The 26448-nt window shown below is 45.5% G+C and overlaps 1 protein-coding gene across 1 annotated transcript in view; it reads right to left on the reverse strand.

Annotated features, from left to right (window-relative positions):
* DNAH9 (dynein axonemal heavy chain 9) overlaps positions 1-26448 on the reverse strand; it is a 325287-nt gene that overhangs the window by 82996 nt on the left and 215843 nt on the right. Inside the window, exons 49-52 of the mRNA XM_055307050.1 lie at positions 22604-22864; positions 12059-12484; positions 5511-5630; positions 2720-2908 (exon numbers count right to left, since the gene is read on the reverse strand). Coding sequence (XP_055163025.1) covers positions 2720-2908; positions 5511-5630; positions 12059-12484; positions 22604-22864 — 996 coding nt within the window. The remainder of the gene's footprint in view (positions 1-2719; positions 2909-5510; positions 5631-12058; positions 12485-22603; positions 22865-26448) is intronic.

The following is a 26448-nucleotide window of genomic DNA, read 5'->3' on the forward strand; positions in this document are numbered from 1 at the left end:
CAGGGGTGGAACACCCAGCAGCTCCCGAAGACACAGCACACCTCCTTCAAAAGCAAGATCAAAATCCCCCTGGAAGGTGCTTTTCTGGCTGTCTGATTATTTCTGGAAGCAGGTTTTAGTTCTTAAAGTCCCGAGAGTCTTTTTCTCTCTTGATGGATGAACAACAGCAGAGATCCAGCCTCTGTGACCCTTTGTTCCTTCATATATTCACCTAAGTCGAGTTTCTAGCATGGATTATACATGTATTCCCAACAGCCTCCTCTCTGCCCTTGCTCATGTTAAGAGGGTCACTTTGCTCCCGCGCTCTGATGCTCCTACAGGCTTCCCGGAGGAGGCCCCGGGCCTGCTGGGCTTGCCCCTGCCTGCCCCAGCCCCAGCCTGCACCACCCTTTCTGTTCAGTACCACACACTGGCGGAGGCCCGGCCTGCCAAGAACTGGAGATGCTCACCTCCCTCCCAGCCCAGAACGCCCCTCGCTTCCAGGGTGGCCCGCAGGACCTCTCCCTGCAGGCTCGTCCGCTGGTGCCCTCTGGGAAGCCTGCCATGATAGCATCTCCAGGCCTGAGGATGCCTCTCTCCCGGGTCTGGTTCCCCTCCTGGCCCCTGTATGTGCCCCTGACCCCATCTTTTTCTGTTGACCTGTCACAGCTCATTCAATTCTACAGCTACTATTTTTTTTTTTTTTTACTGGGGACACGGATACTTTTTTTTTTGTTTAAATTGGGGTAAAGTTTGCATAACTTAAATGAACCATTTGAGAACACACGGTTCAAGGGGCATTAAGTACCTCACAATGTGGGGCACCCATCAGCTCTCTCTGGTTCTAAAACATTCTTCACCCCAAAAGGAACCCCGTACCCTTTACTGATCACTCCTTGTCTCCCTCTACCCCTAGCTCCCAGGAACCACTAATCTACTTTCTATGCATTTCCCTATTCTGAAAACTTCACATAAATGGAGTTGTTTGACATGTGGCCTTTGGTGTCTGGCTGCTTTCATTTCGTGTAATGTTTCCAAGGTTCACACACATGTAACCCCTGAACTTCTTCATCCCTCTCTCCTTTGTGGTTTGTCTACCTCATTACATCAGGAAAGCCTGTCCATTCCATCCCCTTTTCTTTCATCTCACTCACTAAGAGTGACGGGCGGCAAGCCCTACACCATCAAACAAACCTTGAGGGGCACCTGGGTGGCTCCATGGTTGAGTGTCTGCCTTCGGCTCAGGGCGTGATCCTTGGGTCCTGGGATTGAGTCCCTCATGGGGCTCCCCACAGGGAGCCTGCTTCTCCCTCTGCCTGTGTCTCTGCCTCTCTGTGTCTCTCATGAATAAATAAATAAAATCTTTTTTTTTTTTAAACCTTCAAAAGGAAGATCTGGAAGTTCTTACCCTGGGATCAGGAATGTATTTCAAATTCATTTTAGGCGCTAAAAACCTTCTCATGAGAAGGAATCCATAGGTCTTACCAGAGTGCCAAAGTGCCAAAGGTCACGGCACAAAAATGCTTATGAACCCCAAACAAAGCCAGAAAAATCTCCCTCAGGCTGCCACTGAGCTCCTCACCTTCATTCATGCAGCCAATGGCTGTCCTTGTAATAATTTCCTTTCCTACTGTGTTCAAGATAAACAACAGCTTTATTTTTATTTCCTAGTGCCATAATAGCATGTACGTATGTATTTACACAATAGCTTTTATTTTTATTTATTTATTTTTAAGATTTTATTTATTTATTCATCAGAGACAAAAGCTATTAGTCCTCTCTAATAGCTTTTGTATCACTATTCAACAAATCATCAAGTGCCTCAGATTTTGTGTGCTGATCTGTGGAACCAAGCACCAGCAGAGAATATGGGTTTTAAGTTCTGAGGATCTACCTACAAACACATTCTGGAATACAACTCTTCCTGCATGTGGTGAACTTTTGGGGTGACTCTTAACAGCAGCCACTTTTCACGCATTTAACCTCCTCCACTGGCCTGTGACCTTCCTGTGGGCAGCCTGGTCCTAGACACTTTTGTCCTCCTGTCTGGTGGAAAGGGAGGGCATGCGGAACCCTCAGTGAAGATTCGTCAATCGAGAACTATAAGTGATGGGAAAGTGGACAATGCGAGGGATTATTCTGGCTCTGGGCAACCACCCTGAACCCTTTTCAGCCAGGGACCAGCAGGGCCCCTACTTTATAATCTCAGGAGAGATGGAAGGGTTGGGAGCAAAACCCACCTACTTATACTAGGAGGACAAGCTGAGTACACTCGAGAGAAGTAGACAGAGCTGTTTGCATAAGGGGGTCTGTGAGCAACGGGCACAGAGTATGTAGCTCCGGGGCCCCGTGACAAGGTCCAGCATCTGTGAAATGAGCCTTGGCCTCACTGCAGCTCTGAAGTTTGACTCAAGAGCAAGGAGACTGAGGAAACACACAGAGTGCCTCTCGGGTTTTATGGTTTCAGGACAGCTGGGAGGGCAGTGGACCAGAGGTGCCCATGGGAGCCCAGTTAAGGTGGGCCAGAAGACAGTGAATGGGCAATGTGGTAGAGTAGCATGGAAGGACATGGTGCATATGTCACACTCCTAGATCCCAGAGATCCCTAGGGACACTCGGGTGGGAGGGAGTATGCAAGAAGGAAGAAGGAACTAGAAGGCCTGGACGGTTATCATCATGTGAGCTCACTGCTAGCCACAGGCTGGGAGAGGGGAGTCAAGAGAAATTCAGCTGCACATACTTCCAGCTGGCTCAGGTAGGGTCTCCAGGTCCTGTCCATGAGGCTCTGCCGGTATCGCTTTGTAAAGAAGCCCAGGTATGAGACGAAAGCTGTGGTAAGTAAGATGTCTCCACATAATTTGCTCTCCTGTTGTCTGAAGTTCTGCACAGCTTCTGCCCACCTCACGTTTTCAGAGGCAAGTCCTCCCACCTACGATTTCAGAGACCAGAGAAGAGAGAAGGCTTATCATTCCACAGGCTATACAGAGACCCTTGGATTCAGTCACAGAGAATGCATGGTGTACGCTTGACATCAGAAGGCTGGAAACATTGTTTATGTGGCCCTTTGATCAACGGGGACTTGTACTGGCTGCACACACACTCGGTCAACAAGCTTTTGCTCTGTGCTATGCGTCATATGGGCTGTGGATGGATGACAGGTTTTGAGTGCAGGCTTCCAGGCTCTGCCCTTTATGGGTATAGAGGCAAATACTACCCACCTCGGAGGGCTGTGAAGAAAATTAAATAGGATCGTGTATGTTAATCACTTAGCACAGTGCCTGGGCTGCAGAACTTCTGAGAAAATTATGCGCCTCCCCCTTCTCCTCACCAAATGCTGGGGATAGGAAAATAAATAAAATCACTTCCATGTGCTATAAATAATTCACAATGAGTGGGCAGACAGACAGGGCAATTAAGACACAGAGTTAGAGGGACTGAAACATACTGGTGTGCACAAAGTACCAACATGGCGGAACCCGTCCTGACCCTGCCCACACCACTATGGTGTGGCACATCTTTTTGTGGGGACTCTCCTCTCCGGGGAGGAGAGGCCTCCTTTCCAAAGAGGACTGTTAGGTAATGAGCTGAGTCTGTGTTAGGACTGACCCTTCTTTCTTCCTTGAAAGATGATATCATAGAATGTCACAGCTGGAAGAGACCTTGAGGTTGGCCAACTGAACCATTCCCACGCCCGTTTTTAGATTACACAGAAAAACCCAAGAGAGTTGAAATATCTCGCCGGAACCTTCAGGCCAGTGGAAACAGGGTTGGCTTCAGAGCCTGTACACCCTGCCTGCCTTCCAAGAGGACCAATTCAGAAAATGCTTCGGCCAGGCAAAGAAGGCTATGCTAAGTTCTGGAAACCACACAGAAAACTGCATGGAAGACAGACCAGCTAGGAGGCCTGGGCATCTTGCACGTTTGCAGAGGAGCTGTCTCTAAATCACATTATTTGGTCCAAATGACCATTTCCAGGCTATGCAACAGTAAGTCCAATAACTGTAGACACTCCTGTGGTAGAGACCTTTCCTCTCAAAAGCATGGCTCAGTTCAATCATTGTCGTGATTCCTTTCTTCTTAAACTAGAAAATCTGGCTCCATTTTAGAAACAAATGGTGGCTGGAATCAAAGTACAAAGGTATTGATTCCACCTCCCTTCACTGGAGACAAAGGTGCTGGAAAGGCTTTCTATTGAAGAGAAATCATACCCAGTGGACACTGCTTTGCAGGATCTTAGATAATTTAGGACAAGAAATATAAGCCACGGGAGATTAAAAAAGGCTATGATTTCTTTGATATTCCTTTCATCAAGAGTTAGTGCCTGGGGGTGCCTAGGTGGCTCAGTGGGTTGGGCGTCCCATTCTTGGTTTCAGCTCAGGTCATGATGTCATGGTCTTGGGATTGAGCCCCACATCAGGCTCTGTGCTCAGCACAGAGTCTTCCTGGGATTCTCTCCCTCCCCCTCTGCCTCTCCTCCCATCTCTCACTCTCTCTAAAATAAATAAAATCTTAAAAAAAAAAAAAAGAGTTGCTGCCTATGTTCCCCCCTCCCTTATCCTGTGACCACCTTTGACCAACAGAACACAGAGCAAGGGATGTTGTGTTGGCTTTTGGTCCCAGGCCTTAAGAGACTGGGCTCTTCTACTTACTGTCTCTTGGAACACTTGCTCTTGGAGCCCAGAGTCCCTGTGTTAGATGTCTGCATACATTGCTGGAGAGGCCTGAGACTACATGGAGAGAGCTCTGCCCTTCTGGAGGCTCCTGCCAAGGTGCATGTGACAAACCAGGCAGCTCCTGGCTGAAGAATGCTGAGTGGGCCCTATAGGCACCATCCAGAGCAGAGAGGCTGTCAGGTGACACTTACCCATATTCTTGACCTGTAAACTTGTAAGGGGCAACAGAATGGTGTTGTGTTTAAATCACTAAGTTTCTGGGTAGTGTGATAGCAGACATCCACAAGACAAAAACCCTCATATTTATTTTCTTAGGGAGGCCAGAGCCTGTGTGTATATGTTTGTGTGTGCACATGTGAGTGTACGCACACGCATGTGGGCAAGGTCAGCTCACAAATGCTCAGAGTCCAGAGGTGTCATTCTTTACTGTCTCTGTTCCTGACCCTGGTCACACTATTATTATCAAACATCACACAGTAAAGAGCTGCAGATCTTGCCTATCAAGTGGCTCATTTTGTCCTGTAGGGTTTCCTCTGGTTGATGTGTGTATATGCACATAAACATGTCATGTCTCACCCACCTGTCTGATAGATCAAGGGCTCCCATCCTCCCAAACGTCTTTGTAGGAAAATTCTCTTGACCAGACCAGGGCATGCATTCACGCTTCTCAGGATTCAGTCCCTGCATCCCAGCACATTTTAATATCCATCCCCACCTCCGCCCGCCTCCTAGCACATTTTAATATTTTCCCCCAAGTCAAAGCGGTGCTAAGCTGTGCTCATCTATTTTGCACCTCGCTGGCACTTGACAAGCTCAGCTAATATAATTAAGGCTCAGGCTGCAGAGTCTCACACTCACCAGACGATTTGCAAGGGAGATGGTGCCTGCGGTCACTTCAGCTTCTTGCTGACATTTGAGTTTGTCGGCTGTTGCTTTCTCAAACTTGGCTGTGAGTTTGGCCAGGTTTTCATTAAGGTGCTGTTTATGAAGGAACACAAAGTCTATCAGTAATTCCAGCCCCCTGGAGAAGGCAGGGCAGACAAGGAAAGGCTGGCGAATTAGGAGTGATCTCAGGCGGAGCCCTGGTGGAAGTCCAGGCTGGTCCTGACCCAAGGGAGGGGGCTGAGCTTTCCTACCTAGGTCCTTGGTGCAGGGACAAGAGGGATGATGGAAATGGATGGGGGTGCATAAGTCCTCTTTCTCCTTATAGTGGGGAAGAAGGGGTTGCAGGAGCATACCCCAAAAATGGCAGTGCTGCTATTAGAAGCAAAAGTGTACTGAAGCCTAGGGTGGCCTGAGAATGGTCAGAAGGATGCCAGGGTCCTGGGAGGGATGCACAGTATGTCTGCTGCAGCAGGTCTGTGGTTTGGGGTTGGGCTGTGTGCAGTCTAAGATGGGCTATGTGCAGTCTAAGACGTCCATCCCTTTGCTTTCAGATCCTAGGAGTACAGGTAACTACCGCTTAACCTCATTTGTTCTGTCCAATTACCCCAAAGTAGAGGGACATTTTGTAAGAAGACATGATTTCAGTGTTTTCTAAATTCATCAAGAGTTTAGAATTGAGGTATGTAGCTTGTGTTGCCTCCAGAATATATATTTTATACATCAAGACATAGGGACGCAGGGTAGATACCTCTGAATGTGTCTTGTGTCTATGCAATAACTGGAATTCAGGCTGCTTTGTTGGCCATTGCCATGTCCCAAGAGAAACAAATCAAGTGCCAAGTTTATATAGCCAAGCACTTTGAAAAGCAGGTGGTGAGCCATCCAATTGATGATGGCAGACTGGCCACACTCATTTACCTCCTCTCTTTCCTGAGACTTTTCTAAAATAATTATGAAACAAATAAAAACATCATAAATCCTTAACACTGAGCAACTGTTGAGGGTCATTGAAGAGTAAGAGATTCCAATCTATGTATGGCAGACTGGACTCATAGAGGAGTGGAAACTGCCAGAGTAGGGTATAGGAAGCTACAATACAGAGCAGGCCTCTGTTCACCAAAGAGGACATGCACTGGGGTTTTGGAAACATCAGGTGTGATGGAGGGGGGTGCTGAAAGTAAGGTTTGTTGGAAGCTGATGGATCCTCTTTCCCCATCTCTACCCACGTGCCCAGTGTCCAAAGTCATCAGGCGTCTATGTCACCAGCAAGAGATTCAATAGTGGCAGAGAGAAAACCACATTATGGCAACAAGGATGCATTCAACATAACTGACCCCAAAAACAAATTCTGCCAGTTAGTCAGATCTGCTCCTGCCTGGAAAGCTATAACCAACTTTTGAGCACTCCTCTTATAAACATGAAAGGACAAGAAGTCATTTGATGAAGCCTAGATAAGGTAAATAAGGGGGGAGAAAAAAAAAACACCTTAGAAAAGATTACTTTAGTCAAAAGAGGGCAATAAAGCATAAAATCCTTCATGAGTAGGTTCTTAGGAAGATTGAAGATATTTCATTCATAAAACAAGAAGAGAATGCTAGCAAAAGGAGCAGAGAGAAAAACAAAAACAAAAACAAAAACAAAAGTCCTGTTGCAGAAATTATTATTCTTGTTAATGTAAAAAAATAATAAATTCAAGGGAAGGGTTAAAAGATGACTTTGAGGAAATCTAGAGAGTATAAGAAGACATAGTGACTGAGGAAACAGGACTTATCAGAAAGTCCAATATCCAACAAATGTGCATTCTAGGAAGTAAGATCAAAAAGGAAACAGAGGAAGACTACCAAAGAAATAACATACAATAATTTTCCAGAGTCAAGGAAAAGAAGTCTCCACATGCTGAGCACAATGAATCTTAAAAATGGCAGCTAAGCACATCACTACAAAGTTTCACCAATAATAAAGAATAGACACCAAGAATAAAGAAAAAGGAGCACCTGCGTGGCTCTATTGGTTAAGCGTCAACTCTTGATATTGGCTCAGATCATGATCTCAGGGTCATGGGATCAACCCACATGTCAGGCTCTGTGCTGGGTATGGAGACTGCTTGGGATTCTTTCTCCCTCTGCCCCTTCCTCCACTCATGCTATCTCAAGGGGGAAAAAAAGGAATAAAGAAAAAAAATGGAAAGACTTCCAGAAAGGTAGAAACACAGTGCATTGACAAAGAAATGGGACCCTGACTGCTCATGAAACTACTCACTTAAGAAAAGGGTAAGGCATTCAGTGTCCTAAGGGGGAAAAAATTAGCATCAGAATCCAGTACTCAGCAAAATTGTCAGGTCAGTTTAAAAATCAAATAAAGGCATTTCCAGACCAAAATCATTCAGAAAATTTCCCTCTTACTTAACATTTCTGAGAAAGTTACTTAAGAGTGAGCTCCAGCAAGCTAGAGAAGAAATCAAGGAAGGAGAAAGCAAGTGGTCCAGAAGTCACTGGAACCAACCTGAGACAGCAGTGAACATGTTTGCTCTCCAACACTGATTGGAGCTCTGAGTCTGGGACAAGAGAGGAAGGTCTTGGAGGCAAAAATGGAAGTGGCAGGATACTGAATTGCATGGAGAGTTTAAGAGTAATTGAGGCTAAGCAAAAGGAATTAATGGCAGAGAAAAAAAAACCAAAAGGCAAGTAGAAATTCCAGGGGGAGGGGGAAAGATTGCATTAAAAAAGGAAATGAATTAAAAGTAGAATTGTTTTGGGCAGCCCGGGTGGCTCAGTGGTTTGGCGCGCCTGCCTTCAGCCCAGGGCCTAATCCTGGAGACCGGGGATTGAGTCCCACATCAGGCTCCCTGCATGGAGCCTGCTTAAAAAGTAGAATTGTTTTAAATAAGAAGCAGAATCAGACATATATAAACAGAGAATAAACTGATGGTTGCCAGAGGGGAGGAGGGAGTGGGCAAAATGGGTGAAGGGGAGTGGGAGGTCCAGGCTTCCAGTTATGGAATAAATGTCAGGGATGAAAGGCACAGCATAGGGAATATACAGTCAGTGATATTGTAATAGCGCTATGTGGCGACAGGTGGTAGCTACACTTGTGAGCATAGCAGAACATATAAGCTTGTCACATCACTGTGCTGCCCACCTGGAACTCATAGAACACCATGTGTCAACTACCCCAAAATAAAAAAGAATTGTTTTCCTAATCACCTTTTTTGGATCATTCAATTGTTACATATAAAAATAGTAATTTTTATGTGTTTATTGTATATCCTTCACGTTTTCAGAATTTGTTTATTAGCTCAAAGAGCATTTTGTGGATTGTTACCTAATAAATAATAAAGAGCAATTTTCATAAACAAAGGAAATTGTACTATTTAGGTCTCCTAAGAACAATACAGGCAGGTTCATAGAATGCAAATGGAATTGATTTTTCACCCTTCCCCATCAGCCAGTGAACAGATCATGGGACACTTAATTTTGGTCACAGGACAGAATGAAGATGTTTTGAGTCTTGGTGATTCAAAAGCAAATGTAACAATCAGTATTGATAACTGAAGTTGGGCAGTGGGAGGTTGGAGAAAGCTGAAGAAACAGGTAATAATCTTATCTTGAAAACAGGAAGTTCCAGGGAAGCTGCCTATGTGCTGGAGCAAGAAATACAAGTTACATTAACTTGAAGTAGTTGTTATGATGATATCGAGAAGACATGCATATGAACCTCTTAGAGCCCCATCCAGCAGAAAGCCAATCTCCCTGCATAAGGTACATCAAGAAACAGGGATGTCAACATAGTATGGATGACATTCAGATGAGCAGGGGCTGTGGGGAGATGATGTGAGCTGGTCAGATGAGTCTGGCATTGGAAAAAGAAAACTGGCGTTGGTCGGGACCTATGACAAAACTGGATGGATAGGAAGGTGCTACTCAACTCTAGGGTCAGTTCATGATGTTTGGGAATCTTCTGATTACTTTAAGACTGGCCAGAAATCAGATTTTTATGAAAATCTCCTGTTGATTTAAATACTGGCAGTTAATGAAATCATTTACAAAGACCATGTGTGTGCCAAATGAAACACATTGAAGGCACTAGTATAAAGGCTCTGAGTGGCATGACCAGTCCTTTGAAACAGGCACAAGCATGCAAAGGGTCAGAGAGTGTTGTTTCTCATTAGTACCTTTCTCTGATACTTTACTTATGTGTCAGTATATGCTCCATGAAAATGCCTTGCTTGTTTTTATTACTATTATTTTTATAAATCATAACATTAATATATGCTCATGATAGAAAAAAAGAAGACACCTACAAGCACACCCATCCAAAATATACCACCCAGATATAACAGCCACTACCACTACTCATGTTTCATGTATTTTATAATCTGTTTGGAAATACACTTTTTTTTTAAATTTTATCTTGAATATAGTATTCTTTCCTTGGAAGTATCCTAAAATCCTAATAATAAGTCTTAGGGACTGGAGAAGGCCAGTGATGGCCTCCATGTCACAGAGGGAAGAATTTCCTCGCCTGGGTTGGCTTCCATGTTAGGGTTGGGTGTAAGCCCGTCTTCTCTGTCCTCAGTGGTGGAGTGTCCGAAACTCTCGGGATGCCGACGGGCATGTGGGTAAGCAAAGCATGGAGAGGAAGTTGTTTGAAGCAAGAATACATTTTTTCAAAAAATATTTTGGCAGAAAAGAAGTGTCTTCCTAAGGTAGCCAAGTATTTGAAAGATATGCTTGTTGCTTTCACAGGTTGAGTGGGCCCATCATGTGAATGTTGGCTACTGAATAGGTATCAACATTTTGAAAACATTCCCTTTGCACCAAATGTTCCCTTAGTTAAAATAACTTGAGTAAAAAAAAAAATCTTTGAAAATGCAGTTCTTAAAATGTTTTTCTGGGAGAAACTGCAGAATACGAAAATTATCGGGAGGCTTTTTCCCTTAAAAATCAGTCATGGGGATGTGATGGTGTTCCTTGAAGAGGGCCAATGCTACAGTGATTATCACCTGTTCTAGACTGACCCACGGACATCTGGATTTATAAAGCAAGCATGCTGAGAGATTAGCTGCTTCACCAAAGTATCTTTTCTTTGGAGAGACATGGGTTGCAAGGTTCTTTGAACCAGCCACAGAATTCAATCTAGCAATCCATAAACCCATGTTGTGTGAAGTGTGCGGCATGTCTGCAATTTTACTTCTAATTTGTAAAACCCTTTCTACCATCATGACTAATTTGCAGCAAGAATCTTATTTGCCTGGGATGCATGAGTGGGAAGGAAAGATCCAAGGAACGGTTTGGGATTGAACTTGATGACAGGAGTGCCTGGTCCCCAGGGCTTGTGCACACGTGTGAGAGCATGTGTAGAGGGAAGAGGGGGACAGGGGTAGAGGTAGTGCAGCAGTGGTCATCGTGACCACGGCAGTGGCCCCAGCGCCACGTGGGCTACGGGCTAGGATCTGCAAGTATGCCCTCCTTTTGTCCTCGCTGTGTTCTCATTAAGCAAGATGTTACTGTGTCCATTTTGCTTCGGGAAACTGAAGCTTGGGCATTTTATTTATTTATTTTTTTTAAAAAAAGATTTTATTTATTCATGAGAGACACAGAGAGAGAGGCAGAGACACAGGCAGAGGGAGCAGGCTCCTGGTGGGGAGCCCGATGCAGGACTCGATCCCTGGTCTCCAGGATCATGCCCTGGGCTGAAGGCAGCGCTAAACCGCTAAGCCACCCGGACTGCCCAGCGTGGGCATTTTAAAGACCTTCGTAAAGGTCACATGTCCATAAATGGTACAAGCTTGGATTGCATTTTCAACCACTCTGCTATCTCATGGGGTCCCGATTTCTAATCTTGCTTTGGTAGCATCTATTTTAAGGGCAAAGGTGAAGTTCAAGGGGACTCTCTCCCAAACAGGTGTTGATCCACAAACACCCCATTCCCCAGCCTAGAGAGAGGCAGAGCTGATCAAACCATCACTGGGAGGTTAATAAAAGCTAATGACCCTCCTTGTTTTAGATTTATGGTCAAGGGACCACCCCCCAAACCATAATGTACTATTGCTTCTAAAAGCTTTCACAGAACAGTGTAGAGAATATAAACCCAAAGGCCTGGTGAATTTATCTCGTATGGACTATACAGTATTTGAGGAAGAGGAAAAGGTGCCTCTCTTGAAAAATCAGGAGCTTTGGCATCTCACTTTGGTTTTCCTGCCTCTCTTTAAAAACCAGGATGCTGGGGCACCTGGGTGGCTCAGTGGTTGAGCATCTGCCTTTGGTTCAGGTCGTGACCCTGGGGTCCTGGGATCAAGTCCCGCATCGGGCTCCCCACAGGGAGCCTACTTCTCTTCCTCTGCCTTTGTCTCTGCCTCTCTCTGTGCCTCTCATGAATAAATAAATAAAATCTTTAAAAAAAAAATAAAAAACCATAAAACCGGAGCTGCTTAGGTGCTGGGAAATGGGGGAGTGTGTGGTTTGCACAGAGGCCACCTGGCAGGGCAGGGGTCGTGGTCAGGGCCCTCCAGCCTCACTTACAGTGATCTTGGCTTTTACGGCTGCCAGCTTCTCCTGGGCGGCAGTGAGGTCCGAGGTGGCCCTGCTCAGCGCCTGGCGCTTGGGTTCCACATCACAGAACACTTCGTAGAAGCGCACGATGTTTACCACCCAGGAGCAGAGGCCCGCGGCCGCGTAGGACTTGGTGGCCACCAGCTCGGGGTTGAAGTCCGGGTCCTGCAGGTACGGCTGGATGGCCTTGAGGCAGCTCTCGTGAATGTGCTCCTTGTCAAAGTTGATGAGGGAGTCCAGGAAACCGTCCACCTTGGCCATGGTGACCTTCGCGGCCTTCCAGCTGCGGTCCTTGGGCACCCTGCCCCCGGGGGCCGTGAGGGTCATCACCGCGGCCGTGACGTTGCTGACAGCTGGAGGGGGGGCCCCGAACGACTTCAGCTCGGTCAGGTTGGTCTGAGGAGAGAGGAGGAGGCTGTCAGGAAAAACACGAATGCGCCACGAAAGCACGTGGGTTCTAGAATGACCATTCTGAAAAGGCTGCCTTGAGGCCCATGGAGCCCTCTGAATTTTAAATGTCATGACTCATCAGAGGGAAACGAAAGCTACTCCCCCCAGTGGCTTCAGACGCGCCCCATGGCGAGCCCAAGACTCGGCTCCGTTTGTTCAGCTCTTTAGCGGTCTCGCTGCCCATTAGAAACACACAATTATTTCACATTCAACAGAAAAATAGCAGGATGCCAACATACTCTGAAACAGGCAGCGTGCCCTGAATAAAAGATAAGGTTATTATAAATTAATTTCCCATCTTGGATCGAAGAGAATAGCCCTGTAACCCAACAAATTTTGTTTTTTTCTTTAATTAAACTTCTTTGTTCCATGAGCCTGTTCTAACTACACTTGACTGTCCTGACGTTTTCTGCCAAGAAATAATTCAGCCTGGAAGCCGGGCATAGTCACTGCCCCTGCTTGGATGGGGGTTTGTCCTCTGCTCCAATCACCATTTGCACTAGAAAAATAGGGCCAAAAGGGTTGGCCTTGGCATGTCACTTTGACTTCCCAGGCCCCTGTGTTTCCATCTGTAAATTGGGAGCAGGGGCACCCCGGATGTGTGAGTGAAGCTGTGTCATACATGCACGTACAGTTGATTTCAGGTTTATTGCGACCATCAGTGAGCACCATGTGACCTCAAAAGCACTTGCTTTTTGGGGCTGATTTTATGGGGGGGGTGAATTTTTTTAAAATATTTTATTTATTTGAGAGAGAGAACACAAGCAGTGGGGAGCATCAGGCAGAGGGAGAGGGAGAAGCAGACTCCCCACTGAACAAAGAGCCTGATGTGGGACTCGATCCCAGGACCCTTGATCATGACCTGAGCCAAAGGCAGATGCTCAACTGACTGGTCCACCCAGGGGCCCCAAGTGGGGGAAGATCTTGATTTTAAGGATTAGATCACCTGTGCCAAATGAATTTGGGGTGCCCTTGGGCCTGGAAATCTACAAATGAGGGGGATTACTTCCTGCACCTAATGGAGGCAGCTGGGAAGATGCTCCATTTGCTTCTGAAACTATTTCCACATTTCGTCGTGAAAACCTATTGGGTGACATGGGCAGTGGTGGATAGAAGGACAGTATACATAGGATGGTGTGCTAGCATACCTGCCGTGGTGGCCTCCACTGGGGCACAGGGCGCAGGATCAGAAAATATAATCAGAAACAAAACTCCATGACTTTAAACCAGTATAAGTTCAGCATGAATTAAGAAGATATAAAAATGTACGGAGATGAAATGGAATTCTACAACCCAGATACGTCACTGTTAATATTTCAGTGTGATTCCTTCCAGTCTTTTTTATATTTATCGCTCCTGATAAATTAATCATAACTTTTTGGTAGTAGTGACCAAAGACCAAGTACAGAGGGGAGTTTCTCACTCATGTCTGTGATGGGGATGAGCTTGGAGCTGGCTGTAAGGACGAGTGGAGCTGTGTTTGGAGTGTCTACGGGCTTTCTGGATCTTCTCTTGTGGCTGCTTCTCCCTGTGTGTGCTTCTCTTTCGTGTAGAAGCTTCCTCGCGTTGCAAGGCATATGACCTACTTCTCTGCCCTCACTCTGTGCTACTTTCTCCATGTGTCACCAAGCTCCAGCCACGGTCACCTCCTCCCAGCACATTGACTGCCAAGCTCATCCCCATCTCAGGATCCCTGCCTGGACCACTTCTTGCTAAGCTTTTTGCATGGCCCGTCCCTTCTCATCCGTCAAGATCTCAATTCAGAATTCAGACGTCTCCCACTCGGAAAGACTTCCCCTTCTCATCATTTCCTAGCAGCACCCTGATGACCTGCAGAGAACCTGGGGCCATCAGAAATGATCACCACTCTTTCCTTATTGAATTTCCATCTCCTCTCCTTCGTGACAACAGGGATGGTCTCATCTATCTTGTTAACCACTGTCGCTCTGGTCCCAGGAATTGGCATGCAGCAGGTGTTCATCAACATGGGTGTCCAACAATTGCCTGGAATTAGTGGGGGCAGCAGCTCAAGGTCATGGCCATCACTTTGCACCCAGGAGGGACTGAGACCTTTTCTCCAATGCAAGTGGAAATAAAAATGTCCATGGGACGGAGTGGGGGTGGGGTTGCCTGGGTGGCTTAGTTGATTAAGTGGCTGCCCCTTGGTTTTGGCTCAGGTCATGATCCCAAGGTCCTGAGATCGTGCCCCATATTGGGTTCCCTGCTCAGCCAAGAGTCTGCTTGAAATTCTCTCTCTCCTTCTCCTTTTGCCCCTCCTCCCACTTGCACACTCACTCTAAATCAATCATCTTTGAAAAAAAAATGTTCTAGGAAATGACCTTTTTTAGTTAGACAGGGCTCCTGTAGCCAATGGCTACAGGGCAGGCAGATATGGTTCTACTAGGAGGAACACAGGATGGAAGAAACAGTTCCCAGTTGGCAGACAGAATTTTGAGCGAGCAAACATCAGGCTCGCACTCTTGGTTTCTCTACCCGACTCCTGCTATCAGGCCCCTGTGGAGACCCCTTGCTGCCTTGACCTTGACCACTCTCCCAGGTGTCTGCCTGAGGAATTTGCTTCTTCTTCCAGTTTCCACCCAAACTTCTCATCTCGAGGCTCATGCTGATCCCCTTCCTTAAAACTGCAACCCCCCGCCTCCTCCAGGGCTCCTCCTTGCTCTGTGCTTCCTTTACCTCTGTCCTCCAACATCTGACATGTTCTGACACACTGTACAATAAAGAACTCTGTCATCATGCTTGTCTCTCATCCCTCACTTGTGCTAGGATGTAGTCTTCACAGGGGCAGGATCTTTGTTCACGGATGCATCATGTGCACCCAGAACAGCCGATGAGTACTGGCTGGGTGAACAGATGAAGGACTAAAGGTTCATGTCATTGTGCATTTGGCAAATGGGGGTGCAGTGGGAACAAGACAGGCAAAGCCCTTCTGCTCATTCAGGTGGAAAGACAGGCAACATACAGGGATCCACCTTTGGTGTTTGGGATAGCGAGAAAGTGCTTAACCCCCCCACCCCAAAATGGAAACAAGGCTAATAGGATAGAAGATTCTTGAGGATTGATTTTACCCCTTGAGGCCTGGGAAGGCCACTTTGGCAGGCTAACATTTGTGCTGGGGCATCTGCAAAGGGGCTGCAAATAATAGGGAAAACTAGCCAGTTGGCAGTATGGTAAATTTTATTTACTAGTATTTTATATAGGCGTCTTACACCACTATTCATAAGTTAGATTCACCTGCGGTTTTATTTTCTCATGCTCTATCACCTTTTAGTACCAGGCTTATCACATAACACAGGCCTTAACAAGTCCTGTAGGAAAGAAGTCTATTTAACTTGGAAACACTAGAATTTTCCCAATTATTTGATTATAAAATCTCCTTGCTAATACTGAAAGTCAAATGATAAGGAGGAAAAGATTTATGATATATATACCAGGAGATTAATAGTAAAAATTTATAAAGTAGTAATAATTTATAAAGTAAATCATTTACTATGATTTAGTAAGAAAAGAGGGAAACTCTCTTACAAGAAAACGAACAACAAAAGTCTGAATAAGCAATGGGCAAGAGAAATCTAAATATCTGAAAAGATGCCCAAATCTCATTAGAACATGAAACCAACCATAATTTGAAAAAAAGTGAAAAATGTTTTGCTCTTTTATTTAGACAAGTTAAAATGATTGAAATGTCTAAGAATATCAAGGATATAGGAAAGGTGATATTCAAAACTATAGACAAGAATCACCTTTTTGGACAGAGACTGGTTATTATTTATTTAAAAAAAGAGCATATTGTTCTAATAATAAATCTTTAAAAAAGGAGGTGGGGGGTGTCTGAGTGGCTCAGTTGGTTAAATGTCTGACTTGATTTTGGCTCAGGTCATGATCTCAGGGTCGTGAGATTGAGCCCCATTTTGGGGAATCTGCTGAAGATTCTCTCTCTCCTCCCTCCATACCTCCCTCGCTCGTGCTCTCTCTCAAATAATACATAAATCTTCAGAAAAAAGAGCATATTGTTGATAAGAGCTTCCTATTGCTTCTGTAACAAATTAACACAAAGTTGGAGACTTGAAACAACACGGATGTCTTAGCTCCCAGCTGTGGAGGCCAGAAGACCTCAAGTCTAGCTGTGGGCAGGGATGGATCCTCCTGGAACCTGCTTTGTGCCTCTTCCAGCGACTGGAGGTTGGCCTCATTCCTTGGCTTGTGTCCCCACATCATATCCACTTTTGTCCCTACTCTGCTTCCCCCATCACATTGTATTTGGGACCCAGCTGGATAATCTCCCCACCTTAGTACCCTTAACTCAACCACACCTATAAAGTCACTTGTGCCATAAGGAGCAAAATTCACAGGTTCCAGAGATTAGGATGTGAATCTCTCTAAGGTGGAGGATGCATTATTCAAGTCCGCCATGTCATTCTACCAAACAACTGTACTTCTTATTGGCCCAGAGAAATAGTTGTGTATGCAACAAAGATCTATGCACAGGGATATTTATACTGGAAAAAAAAACCCAACACTCAACAATGGATAAATAGCAAAAAAAAAAAAAAAAAGGGTAAAATTATAGCATGGAATCCGATGACGCATTCAAGTTCAGTGTATGTACTGGCATGAAATGGTCTTACTTCATGAGTAAGTTGGCGTTATCCATTCATATTTAAAATATGACATATTTTATATGTGCATTTGCACAACTAAAAATGCATAGAAAAATTGCTGGAATGGATATGCCCCAGATGATGATGATTATTATTATTATTATATTATTATTTTTTATTTTTACTTATTTATTCATAAGACACACACAGAGAGAGAGGCAGAGACACAGGCAGAGGGAGAAGCAGGCTCCCTGTGGGGAATCCAATGCGGGACTTGATCCTAGGACCCTGGGATCATGACCTGAGCTGAAGGCAGCTCAATCACTGAGCCACCCAGCCATTCCATGCCCCATATTATTCCAGGAGTTCTCTTGGGAGAGAAATGGGGCTGTAGTGTAGAAGAGGGTTGACTTTATATCCTACTCCATGTATTCTACACTATCTGAATAATTTTTTAGAAGATTTTACTTTTTTATTTGAGAGAGTGCATGTGCGATTGAGCAAGGGGAGGGGCAGAGGGAGAGGGGGAGAAAGAGAGATATATAGAGAGAGGGAATCTCAAGCAGACTCTCCACTAAGCACAGAGCCTGACGTGGGGCTTGACCCCACAACCCTGGGATCATGACCTTAGTTGAAACCAAGAGTCAGACGCTTAAGCTACTAAGTCACCCAGGTACCCAATGAATAATTTTTAATAATGAAAATGCCATTATATATTATTTGTAAAATAAAGTAGCAAGCTCATGGTAAGAAATACATAGGGAACAAATAGAATATTCTAGCTAAATTTGTCAAGGGGAAGAGGCCATGAAATTGCAAGCAAAACCATTCCTCCACTAAGGCAGGAAAAGTTACACTGGATTTATTTCAGTTTAGCTATAAAAGTGAAATAAGACTGCCAAAGCAGAGACTTACTACCAGGCTCAGATTTACAGGTGTTCTTTATGCATTAACTACAGATTTATTTTTAAGTTTGAAAACTATAAGAAAACAGGGAAGTGGTCAGGAAATACAGGATCCTGTGAATGCGGAGGGTTTGAGGATACTTCAGGGGTCCTTGGGTCCACGAAGCAACAGTGTCCTGACCATGTGCAGTACAGGCTGATCCATTCCACTTCACCAGGTGTGGGGCGAGGGGGACGGGTGAGATGGGTGGAAGGCGTCAAAAGGTACAGTTATAAAAGAAATAAGTCCTGGGGTGACTACAGCTAACGATATTGCACCGCAGATTTGAAAAGAGAGGAAATCATAAAAGTTCTCATTGCACACACAAATATCTATTAACTATGTGTGGTGATGATGGATGTTAAACTGACTTACTATAGCAATGCAACATATACAAACACTGAATTATTATGTCATATGCCTGAAACGAGTACTATTACATGTCACTTATACCACAATTTTAAAAAATGCTGTCTGAGGCCCCCCTCACGCATCCTGTGATCTGTAGACTGTAAACAATGGTCCACAGGTAAACTGTGCAGTGATGCCATGGACTGTTAACGATCTCGGTCAACCCACCTGGAAAGACTCATGGTCAGATCACTTTCGGAGGAGCCCACTCGTGCACCATGGCTCAGAGACTCTGCACCTTTCTGCACATCCAGGTCTCTGCAAACACTGCTTCCTTCTGGGATGCTCTTCTCTACTCCCTCCTCCATCCAGTAAAATTCTCTTCCTTATAGTCCTTGCTTCATGGGCTTTCTCTTCCCTAGTTCCTACCTGGCCAGCCAGTTAGCCATGTCATCTTCTGAGCTCTTGAGCCCCTGAAATTTTAGTCTATTTCTGCTCATGTAATGCATGCAGGGAGTTTACAAACTCTGAGAGGGCCGCAGGGCTTGGAACAAAGCACATGCCTGATAGACTCCAACTCCAGCTTTCCAGAAGCCATGCTTACAATTTCTTCTGCTTCTTCTAGATTTCACTCCTTATTGATAAAGAACATGCCTATGTTGCTATATTTTTTTCCATTTTATTTGCAGTGGCAAGGAGCAGAGGAGGAAAGAGAGAGAGAGAATCTCAAGTAGGCTCCTTGCTGAATGAGGAGCCTGATGTGGGGCTTGATCTCATGACCATGAGATCATGACCTGAGCCAAAATCAAGAATCAGATGCTTAACAGACTGAGCCACCCAGGCACCTTCTTTTCATTTTAGACTTTATCAAGTGTCTTCCTACTTAGAGTATGAATATTTAGCTATGTTTACTGTCCTCTTTTCCCTCCTAATTATTATGGTTATATTGAATTTTTAGTTAATGTTCAGTATGATTATGACATGATCGTAAATATTGTTCACCTTGGGTTACATTTTCTTTCTTGTATATCCTGAGGTTTTTTTTTTCTGAAATTAGTTAATTGCTTTTATTACTTGTTCTTTGTGGGAGTAAGTTTTGGGCAAACACCTGACAGAACAGGGTGGGGGTCTTTTTGGGGGAAGAGCACTTCACATAGTGCTGACTGCTTGTTCAGAGGCCTTGGAGTGGGATTGTGCTGGGGTGTCTGAGACACAGCAAGGCCAGTGCAGAGGGGGAGGTCAGGGTGACAGGAGGAAGACAATCATGTTGTACCCAGAAGAAGGGAACTGGGCAAAATCGTAGGGTCTCGTGGGCCACTTTGGATTTTATTCTGAGTAGGATGGGAAGCCAATGGAAGATTCTGAACAGAGGGGTGATGTGGTCCAACTGCTCTTTTAAAAAGATTACTCAGGTGGGGGCACCTGAGTGGCTTGGTAGGTTAAACCCTGACTCTGGATTTTGGCTTAGGTCATGATCTCAGGGTCCTGGGATCAAGCCCCGTGTAGGGCTCTTCTCAGTGGGGAGTCTGCTTCTCCCTCTCCCTCTGCTCCCCCCCTGCTCTATGTCTTAAGTAAATAAATAAAATATTTTAAAAATTGACTCAGGAGGGTCACCTCTGAGCTACTTTTCATACATTCTGTCATTTTATCCCTGTCATAACCTAATGGGAGTTGTGTCACTGTTACCACCCTTGCATAGATGAGGAAACAGGCTGAGCAGAGAGAAAATCATGCTCAGAGATAATCCAGTGAACAGCACACCTAGTATTTGGACTCAGCTTATTTTAGGAAATCTAACCCCCTGTGTCAAAAGATGTTATGAAAGGCACCTGCCTTATTAGTAAGACACTTATGGCAGATGCTTCACATGTGTGCGTCAATGAAGTTGTCTTGTGGTTCATGATCAAAGAATCAGAAAAGGGTGACACTGATCTAGAATGTAAGTTTGAGCTTGAAACATGGATAGGGTTGAGGCAGGAGGAAGGGTGGTGGCAGGGAGGGGTACACAGCCTCACCAGTGTCCAGGAGGTGCAAGCGGATGCCACTGTCCAGGGATGGGAGAAGCCTGGCCTGGTCCTGCTACCAGGTTCAGGCTGAGAAGTGGTGGCATAACTGGGCAACCCCTGCAATCCTAGTCCATCCCTCACAGTACCCAGGTTCCTAGTAGGAAATCTGGTGATTTCTCCTGATGGGGGGTCTCTTTAGGGCCACTTAGGCCCTCAGTGCCTTAGCCTTTAGAGCATAAAAAATAAAAAGCCCAGAATGCATAATTCTAGAGTTCTTCATAAAAAATCCTTGAACGTGGGACGCCTGGATAGCTCACTAGTTCAACATCTGCCTTCGGCTCAGGTCGTAATCCCGGGGTCCTGGGATCGAGTCCCGCTTCGTGCTCCCTGCAGGGAGGCTGCTTCTCCCCCTGCCGGTGTCTCTGCCTCTCTCTCTCTCTCTCTCTCTCTCTCTCTGTGTGTGTCTCATGAATAAATAAATAAAATCTTAAAAATCCTAGAATGCATTCATCTCAAATTACAATTTATATGTAACCATATGCTACAGGCTTCTACAGCATTCCTAATTCCGTTTTAGATTTGCTGAAGCCCGAAACTGCTAGATATTACCTTCCAGGGTGACGCAGGAGGCGTTGTGTTTGCATCTCAAATGTCTCACCTGCACTAAATATGTCAAAGCATCAGGCAGGTGGAGATGAAGAGAGGCCCACTGGTGAGTGCCACCCACCCCACCTATAAGGGAGGATGTGGGGGTATAGTTTGTGTGACACAGTGGCCTGGGGTCTAGCTCATACCCCAGAAACTGAGAATGCGGGAGAAAAGCTGGAGTTGCCCCCATCACGGAGCGAGGGAGATGGTGCTGCAGGGGTGGCTGATGCCCTCAGTGCATTTGCGGGAAAGGAGGCACAGGTGACCCCATGGATCAGAGGTGAGCTCTTGCTCAGGGGAACCAGCACAGGTTGTTTTAGATCTTGGCCAAGGGGCAAGTGAACTGCCAGACTCCCAGGAGGAGGAGAAGTCACCATGTAAGCATCCCAACACAGACAGGGTCAGCTTTTGGGGCCCCCTCTGAAGCTTGCTCCCTGTGACTGGAGTCTGCTCCTATCTCTTCCCTCCCTCCCCCTGCCCTTCAGCCACGGTTATCCAAATGGGAGAGAAGCTTAATCTGTGAAAAATAAAAGAAGCAGCTAATTACCATCCCCCTAGTACACACAGACAGGGATACATCTCAAGGGAACCCAAATAAAAGTACCCCGTGAATACATCTCAAAGGTCACGCTTGTTGTACCAGATGGTTACATATAGGACTTTAACTGACACATGGCTACATATTGTTGATATTTGAATATCTGCTAATTTTGTTTATGTAGCGTTTTTTTTTCTTTTCATATTTTGGAGCCAACATGTGTTTGAGTCTCAGGTCTTAAGAATTTTCTCAGGGCTTTATAAGGCTCGTGTGTCCTGTCGTATGTAATGGGTAAAATGACCATGGGCTACGGAGCTGAGTGTTTCTGGAGCTGGACTGTGAGGGTGTGAGTTTAAGCCTGGCTCTAATAGCGAGTCTGTGACTCTGGGTAAGCCGATCTTCCCCTCAGGGCCCAGGCTTTGTCATCTGTGAAGTGGAAGGTCTGGAACACTGGGCATCTCCTGTTCTGACTGGTTCTCAGACTCAAAGGCCTGGGATGTCATTGGTACTCTGTAAAGCCTGATAGATCGTCAGTGTAAATGAATGTTTGCAGGGGTACCTGGGGGGCTCAGTGGGTTAAGCGTCTGCCGTCGGTTCAGGTCATGATCCTGAGGTCCTGGGATTGAGACCTGCATCAGGCTCCCTGCTCAGTGAGGAGTCTGCTTCTCCCTCTCCCTCTGCCCCTCCCCTTAACTCATTCTCTCTCTCTCTCTCTCTCTCTCTCTCTCTCTCTCTCTCTCTCTCAAATGAGTAAATAAAGAAAAATCTTTAAAGAAAATAAGCGAATGTTTGCTTAATGAATAAAGCAGTGACAGCTGGATCCTACCTTAAGCATCCAGCTTTGCCCTTGGATCTCTTTAGGGCACCAGGGTACCAAGCTGTCTTTGGGTCACAGGGGCCACTTCCTGCCACCCCCACCACTGTGAGAGGTAAGCAGCAGGACAGATGATCCTCCTACCTTATTGAGGGTGTTGAGAGCTGCCTGGGCGGCTGCAAGTGCTGGCTCTGCTTTGGCCAGGTCCTCCTCACAGTCCTTCTGCTTCTGCTTCACCTCCAGCATGATGACAGCCACCTTCCGCTCCTCCTCGTCTGCAATGGCTTTCTCTCGGCTCACCTTGTCTGTCTCTATGCCGACCACCTGAATCAGCTTGTCCGCATCCTCATTCTTTTGCTTCAGCTCTACTTCCTGGGCAGCCAGCTTGGCCTTCAGGTCATCCACCTGCAGCAGAAAAGCACCAGGTGGTCCTGGGGCTCTGACCCTGCAGAGAAACATGCCAACTCCCGACAGGAAGGGGCAAAGCTAAGCTCTCATCTGGGACCAAGGGCCCTGGGACCAAGGCACACTGGACTCCCTCTTCCTCCTCCCTCAACAGTAAGCATGGTAAGATATTCTAGGCAACACGTGCCTTGACTTCTCTTTCCCCTTGATGCTTGCATGACCTAGGCTGCTTCTCACTGACATTGCACTTGTATCTTATAAAACTCCATGTGTCTCTCATGATGCTTTGCTCATAGTGGGCATGTCATAAATAAAAATCAGTCATTATTTAATTGAAATTGACCAATGTCTGGTATGCCAAGAATTTTGCAAGCTATAAAAAGTGAGTATCTACTGCGCATCCTGAGAGATTGAATGTATGGACAGACAATGGTCAGACCATATGTAAAAGTAGAACTCTAACCCACAACCGTGACCCTCCTGGTGCCCAGGAGACCAACCCATTATCTACAATAACTAGCTCAGGAAGCCAGCCTGCTGTCTGTAAGTCAGATGAGCAGGAAGTCAGATGCCCACCTCCGGAACAATCCAGGAAGACAGACAAAAACCTCAGTAACAGTGGCTCCAATGGCCAGAACTCAATTAATAGTCGACAACTTCTTTAATTCTTTTCTCTGGTTCCAACTTAGGACCAACCAGAGAAAGTCGAACACGCTCCCCTGACTGCTCACATAGGGCGCCCCATTTCCTAGTGCCCACCCCCAGCTTCTGCAGGCCACCAGCCTTCCTCAGGACACACCCGACACCCTTCCCTTTCTCCCCACCATGAAGCTCTCCCAGGCCTCTGCTGCCTTTGAGTCTCGGCCAAAACTGGGTGCTGATGGCTGCCTCTTTTGCTAGAGTGAGCTCTGAAGAGAGAGCATTTGCTGCTTCTTATTTGGTTGGTCTTTGTTTATGTCTACCATCCCAACAAGACAGATGTTGGCCAAGTAAAAAGGGGACTGCAAGAGTCCCAGTGGCCCAGACCAGAACAGAACTGGCTCTCCATCCAGCTTCCATATTCATAGTCTTTTTGGAGGAAATACTAAAGTGATAGTAATACAAGCATGTCAGAAATCACCTATTTCTCGAGGAGGGATGTTTTCCTCTGTACATTCAGGTCAGTGGAGGGTGGTGTTTCTCAGAGTGTGTTTCCCAGACCACCAGCAGCAGCATCACCTGGGTACTTGCTAGAAATGTGAATTCTCTGGCCCACTCCAGACCTCCTGAACCAAAAATTCTGGAGGTGGGTCTGGCGATCTGTGTTTTAACAGGTCCTCTGGGTGATGCTGATGCAAATGGCCACCTGGGTTTGAGAGTCACTGGCCTGGTTTTATGGCCTTTTTACATGCAAAGAGAAGACTCAGATTTGTTTATTTCTTGGAAGTAAAAAAGCCACTTGTATTTGCAATATGGCCCATAAACTTTACATGGCAGGATGACCTTCTATCTCTCATTTTTCTGCAGTCTATTTTCATACAACAACCAAAGATTACTTCAGAGCTCCTGGAACACGTTAAATAGACTCAAATGCTTTATGATGCAAAATGCATAAAGGGAAAAATAAAACAGAGGCTTAGATGCTGCTGATAATTCCCTTTTCGCGGCAGATCAGAAGAAAAGGAAAGCAGAGGGAGAAGAAAAAGAAAGCTCTTTAATTTTGTTGTATTCATGGAAACTGGAGACTTTTTGTTAACCTCAAATGAAGGCCTGCTCCCTAGAACGAGTCTTATATGCCCGTGCTGGAAGGTTAATCCATTTCTATCTCCCGTCGTTCAGCTGCAGGGAGTTATTTCTACAAGGACAAAGATGCAATTGTAAATCAAAATGATTGAACCACATAATCACTGCAGTCAGCAAACACACCAGTAACTTTTTGTTCCTTTTTAAATCTTGGGAGATTTGAGAAAATTGGAGAGTTGGTTTTGGGTTTTTTTTTCCTGTTGTCATTTGTTTGTTTGTTTGTTTTGCTGATTGCAGATAGGGTCTATGACCTCGGGTCCAAGGTCAATAATCACCAGCATTGTGGATGGGAGCTTGATAGCTCTTCAGCTGTGACTTGGAGGGTCCCTCCAAGACATAATGGGGCCGCTCCCCAGAGAAGGCGTATAAGTAAGGCTCATTTTATGGCTCTTCTGCAATAGAACAGGACGTTGAAATAGGTCACGCTAAAATTTCCTCTTCCCTTTTTCCTTATTCGAAGCATTCGAGCCCCTCTTTGGCTTTCTTCCTCTTTAGGCACCCCACCCCCTATCCCTGGGATAGGAGGATCAAGAGGGAGAGCATCACAAACAACAGAGGAACCCTTTCCACCATCTTGTCAGCACCATGAGTGTTGTTGGGTGGGGGTGATGTCAGTTGAGTGGGGTGACAAAAGGCTGGTGGTGAGACACTCTCCCTTCTTCAAGGACCAGGAATATGATGCTAAAGAGAAAAGCGAAACTTCCTAGGCCTTTCCCCCTCAGAGCCACAGAAAGAGAAGAGAGAGCCCGGGATAATCAAGAGCCATCCCTAGTGTGCAGAAGGCTGGAGGCCCAGAGATATTTTCCTTCCTACTCTGAGTCCCTCTGGTCACCTACCATGTTCTCATATGAATTCACACCTCACATAGGCTATTCTCTTAGAGCTTTCCCATCTGCCTGCCTAATAAAACCTTCTCATCCCTGTTCTGGAAACAGAGTTTGAATTTCCTCTGGGGAACATTCCCTTCCCAAGTCCTCATAGTTTGCGTGGAGCTGACTCCAGTGGTTGGCCTTGGAACCTCACTTGGTCAAGAGAATGTCCAAGTCACAGAGGACGGTTCAAGTATGGGCAAACCAATGATCTGAAGGGGCCAATCAATCAGAGCCACTGAGCATTTATGCAGGAATTTGGCAGAAAATCCAGGGAAAGACAAACTCCTTCTTACAATAGGGTTGCCAAGCAAAGAGAGTGTAGGTCTGTGGTTGCCAGGGCCATGGGGGTTGCTTCCCTGAACAGGGATGCTTACTGAGGATCTAGCTCTAGCCCTGTCTAAATTAAGCTCTGTCTCTGAATTTCCAGTTATCGGAACCAACTTGTTTTGACTAAACCAACTTCAGTTGGATTTTGGTCAGCTGCCATCAAAAGGATCCTGATAAATATATCACATAATCTCAAAAATTTTTTTTCTCTCTCTCTCTTCCCTTCTCCTCCTGTCTTTTCATTTTCTTCCTTCCTTCCTTCCTTCCTTCCTTCCTTCCTTCCTTCCTTCCTTCCTCTTTCTTTCTTTCTTTCTTTCTTTCTTTCTTTCTTTCTTTCTTTCTTTCTTTCTTTCTTCTTTCTTTCTTTCCTTTCTTTCCTTCCTTCCTTCTTTTTCCTCTTTCTTTCTTTTCTTCTTTCTTTCTCTCTCTCCCTCCCTCCTTCTCTCTCTTTTTAAATGTTAAGTGAACTTGAATTCTTTTTTTTTTTTCACTTGCAACCAAGAGTCTTGATGAGCATATCATGGTAAATTATTGAACCTGTCGACTTTAGGTAAGTTTGGTGGCCTGAGATTATTTGAAACCCCAAAATAAATCGAAGAATCT

Source organism: Nyctereutes procyonoides, unplaced genomic scaffold (assembly GCF_905146905.1).
Source record: "Nyctereutes procyonoides isolate TBG_1078 unplaced genomic scaffold, NYPRO_anot_genome, whole genome shotgun sequence".
In the NCBI taxonomy this organism is placed as follows: domain Eukaryota; kingdom Metazoa; phylum Chordata; class Mammalia; order Carnivora; family Canidae; genus Nyctereutes; species Nyctereutes procyonoides.